The 4,154-nt window shown below is 38.9% G+C and overlaps 1 protein-coding gene across 5 annotated transcripts in view; it reads left to right on the forward strand.

Moving 5' to 3' along the window:
* ZNF566 (zinc finger protein 566) overlaps positions 1-3,909 on the forward strand; it is a 56,200-nt gene extending 52,291 nt beyond the window's left edge. For all 5 annotated transcript variants that reach the window (XM_011984792.1, XM_011984794.1, XM_011984793.1 and 2 more), the window contains one exon: positions 2,536-3,909. In XM_011984792.1, the coding sequence (XP_011840182.1) occupies positions 2,536-3,560 (1,025 nt within the window). In that variant the 3' untranslated portion in view covers positions 3,561-3,909. The remainder of the gene's footprint in view (positions 1-2,535) is intronic.
* The last annotated feature ends 245 nt before the right edge of the window (positions 3,910-4,154 follow it).

The raw sequence follows: 4,154 nt of genomic DNA on the forward strand, positions 1-4,154 counted from the left end.
TAGTCATTTCTTTCTCTATGGGTAAGTGATAAGAATACTAGCTGAGATCCTGTCCCTCTGTAACCAGACCAAGCTATTTCTTTTAAAAATGTATTTGTATTACACGTATATTACAATAGTTTACAAAGCTGTACCTTCCTTACCCCTCCATTTCCTTGTCTAAGAGTCAGTGACTTTCAAGTCTTCTAGCTATTCTCCCTGACTTTATTTTTTTTAGGAATCAAGGGGTCGGGCCTAATGTCCCCACTTTTGTATGGAAATTCTTTTTTTGTGTGTTGTCTGTTTGTTTGTTTGTTTGAGATGGAGTCTCACTCTGTTCCCTAGGCTGGAGTGCAGTGGCGTGATCTTGGCTCACTGCAACCTCTGCCTCCTGGGTTCAGGCAATTCTCCTGCCTCAGCCTCCTGAGTAGCTGGGATTACAGGCACGCGCTACCACACCTGGCTAATTTTTGTATTTTTAGTAGAGATGGGATTTCACCATTTTGGTCAGGCTGGTCTCAAACTCCTGACCTCGTGATCCACCTGCCTTGGCCTCCCAAAGTGCTGGGATTACAGGCATAAGCCACCGTGCCTGGCGGAAATTCTTCCGTGATATTTACAAACATTAATCCCAATCCTCACAACAGCTGTAAGGGCTGTCATTCCTCTTGTATTAGACAGAGAACTGGAGGTTTGGAAAGTGGAACTAATTTGCCCAAGAAAACAAAGCTTATAATTATTCAAGTTTGAGTATAAAACGCATGTAACTGAATCTAGTATCTCTGATCTGTCAGTACCATACAATGCCTTCCATTTTACTCTCTCTCCTTTCCTTGAACCTACAAATGTCTTTTCTGCCAGTCAGTCACCACTACTATAGTGCTCGTGTACTTGTTAAGTCCCCTCTTCTCTTTAACAAAGGCCAGCATCTCAGAATTACAAGACAAACACTATTTTCATCCAACCCCAAACATATATCATATCTGTGCACACATGAGTCCTACCTACCACTCATACTATGTTCATTCCACACTTGACTTTTCTTAAGCTAGGCTTTTTTCTGGATGGCTACCCTCTAGTTCCTTATCATTTTTTAAAGAGCTCTGGACCTCCAGTTACAGAATCCAGACCAGGGCTATCCAAGAGAACATTCAGTGGTATTGGAAATGTTTTATATTTGTGATGTTTAGTACAGACTTCCAGTACAAAAACTACCAGCCAAGTTTGGCTGTTGAACATTGGAAATGTGAATAGTGTGACTGAGAAACTGAATTTTCAAATTCGGCTGTTTATTTCAAAATAAAATGCACACTTCATTTAAATTATTTGAAAATTTTTTTTATTATTATACTTTAAGTTCTAGGGTACATGTGCATAATGTGCAGGTTTGTTACATATGTATACTTGTGATATGTTGGTGTGCTGCACCCATCGACTCGTCAGCACCCATCAACTCATCATTTACATCAGGTATAACTCCCAATGCAATCCCTCCCTCCTCCGCCCTCCCCATAGTAGGCCCCGGTGTGTGATGTTCCCCTTCCCGAGTCCAAGTGATCTCATTGTTAATTATTTGAAATTTTAAATACGACATGTAGCTAGTAGCTACCATGTTAGACAATGCGTATCTAACCAGGGGCTGGCAAACTTTTTCTTGAAAGGCAAATAGTAAGTATTTTAGGTTTGCAGTTCACACATTCTGTGTCATAACTACTCACTTCTGCCCTTTTAGCGCAAAAGCATCCATAGACAATACGTAACAAGTATGGCTAATAAAACTTCATTTATAAAAATCGGTGCAGGGCCATAGGCCATAGTTTACTGATCCCTGGGAATTTTCCATTAGGCGTATTCATTTCATCCTGACAATAGCCCTGTTAACAGTGTGATTGATTATTTATTTATTTATTGAGACAGAGACTCACTCTGTCGCCCAGGCTGGAGTACAGTGGCGCAATCTTGGCTCACTGCAACCTCTGCCTCCCGGGTTCAAGCAATTCTCGTGCCTTAGCCTCCCCAGTAGCTGGGATTACAGGCGCATGCCACCATGCCCAGCCAATTTTTATATTTTCAGTAGAGACAGGTTTCACCATGTTGGCCAGGCTGGTCTCGAACTCCTGACCTCAAGTGTTCTGCCTGCCTCACCCACCCAAGGTGCTGAGATTACAGGTGTAAGCCACCATGCCTGGCCATTTCCCTTATTTTACAATTAATACTGTGGGATCCTATTATATGTCCCATGTGTGTATATGCAATGAGACATTTTGTGTGTGTATGATTACAGTCATCCTTTAACAAGGGAGACAGGACTAAGGCATGTGTGTATTTAGCAAGCTTCCCAAAGTAATCCTGATCTATAGCAATGTTTGGGAAGCAGTGACTTATTTTGTTTTCCTAATCACTACCTTCATCTTATTATGTAACCTGTCTTCTAACTCTCTTTTTTCCTCATTCATTTGTAAAAAAAAAATCAGTGAAATTCTCCCATATTGATTGAAGTTTCGTTTCTCCCATATAAGAAAAACATGAGTGAATTACTTTCATATTTTCTTTCAGTCCTGGAATCAAGATGTGAGACCAAGAAATTATTTCTGAAGAAAGAAATTTATGAAATAGAATCAACCCAGTGGGAAATAATGGAAAAACTCACAAGACATGATTTTCAGTGCTCTAGTTTCAGAGATGATTGGGATTGTAATATCCAGTTTGAGAAACAGCTCGGCTCTCAGGGGGGACATTTCAATCAATTGGTATTCACTCATGAAGATCTGCCCACTTTGAGTCAGCATCCATCCTTTACATTACAGCAAATCATTAATAGTAAAAAGAAATTCTGTGCATCTAAAGAATATAGGAAAACCTTTAGACATGGCTCACAATTTGCTACACATGAGATAATTCATACCACTGAGAAGCCCTATGAATGTAAGGAATGTGGAAAGTCCTTTAGACATCCCTCAAGACTCGCTCATCATCAGAAAATTCATACTGGCAAGAAACCCTTTGAATGTAAGGAATGTGGAAAAACCTTTATTTGTGGCTCAGACCTTACGCGACATCACAGAATTCACACTGGTGAGAAACCCTATGAATGTAAGGAATGTGGGAAGGCCTTTAGTAGTGGTTCCAACTTCACTCGACATCAGAGAATTCACACGGGTGAGAAGCCTTATGAATGCAAAGAATGCGGGAAGGCCTTTAGTAGTGGCTCAAACTTTACTCAACATCAGAGAATTCATACTGGGGAAAAACCGTATGAATGTAAGGAATGTGGCAATGCCTTTAGTCAGAGCTCACAACTTATTAAACATCAAAGAATCCATACAGGTGAGAAACCTTATGAATGTAAGGAATGTGAAAAGGCTTTTCGTTCTGGCTCAGACCTTACTAGACATCAGAGAATTCATACTGGTGAGAAACCCTATGAATGTAAGATATGTGGGAAGGCTTATTCTCAGAGTTCACAGCTTATTAGTCATCACAGAATTCATACTAGTGAGAAACCCTATGAATATAGGGAATGTGGAAAGAACTTTAATTATAACCCACAACTTATTCAGCATCAAAATTTGTACTGGTGATGAGCCAGAATATATGAAATGTGTAGGGAGGCTTTTAATTATGGCTCAAAACAGAATTTATCTTGTTAATAATTTCCCTAGATGGAATAATGTAGAAACATTGTATTTGTGGACTACAGCTTATTCAGCCTGGGAAAAATAATGTTGGAGAAACACCCTATGATAGAATATATTTTGAAAACCTTAATCAAATCTCACTTCTCTTGACATCAGATAATTCAGTCTGTCGTACTGAAAATGACAGCACTTTTAACACCTTTCTAACCTTCTTAAGCATCAGAGAATTTTTGTAGAAATGTAGTCCTGTGGTTTTCATTTTTTCCTGTAATTTGTCTAACTTACATTCTTAAAAATACTTTTAGTATCTGGGAGAAATGACATCTTTATTTTTGAAGATGGCTTATTCTTTTCGTTCTTTATAACATTAAGGCATTCTTATTGTAAAAATGTTCATGAACAACAGTTTACTCGATAGAGATCCTTCAATATCTTCATGGTGTTTTGTTGTGTTACTGTAATATCGCTTATGAAATCCTACTGGTGGATATCATGGTCTCTAGATATTTTGCCATAATACATGCCAAAATACAAGTC

The sequence above is a fragment of the Mandrillus leucophaeus genome, unplaced genomic scaffold, assembly GCF_000951045.1.
Source record: "Mandrillus leucophaeus isolate KB7577 unplaced genomic scaffold, Mleu.le_1.0 Scaffold274, whole genome shotgun sequence".
Taxonomy (NCBI): Eukaryota; Metazoa; Chordata; class Mammalia; order Primates; family Cercopithecidae; genus Mandrillus; species Mandrillus leucophaeus.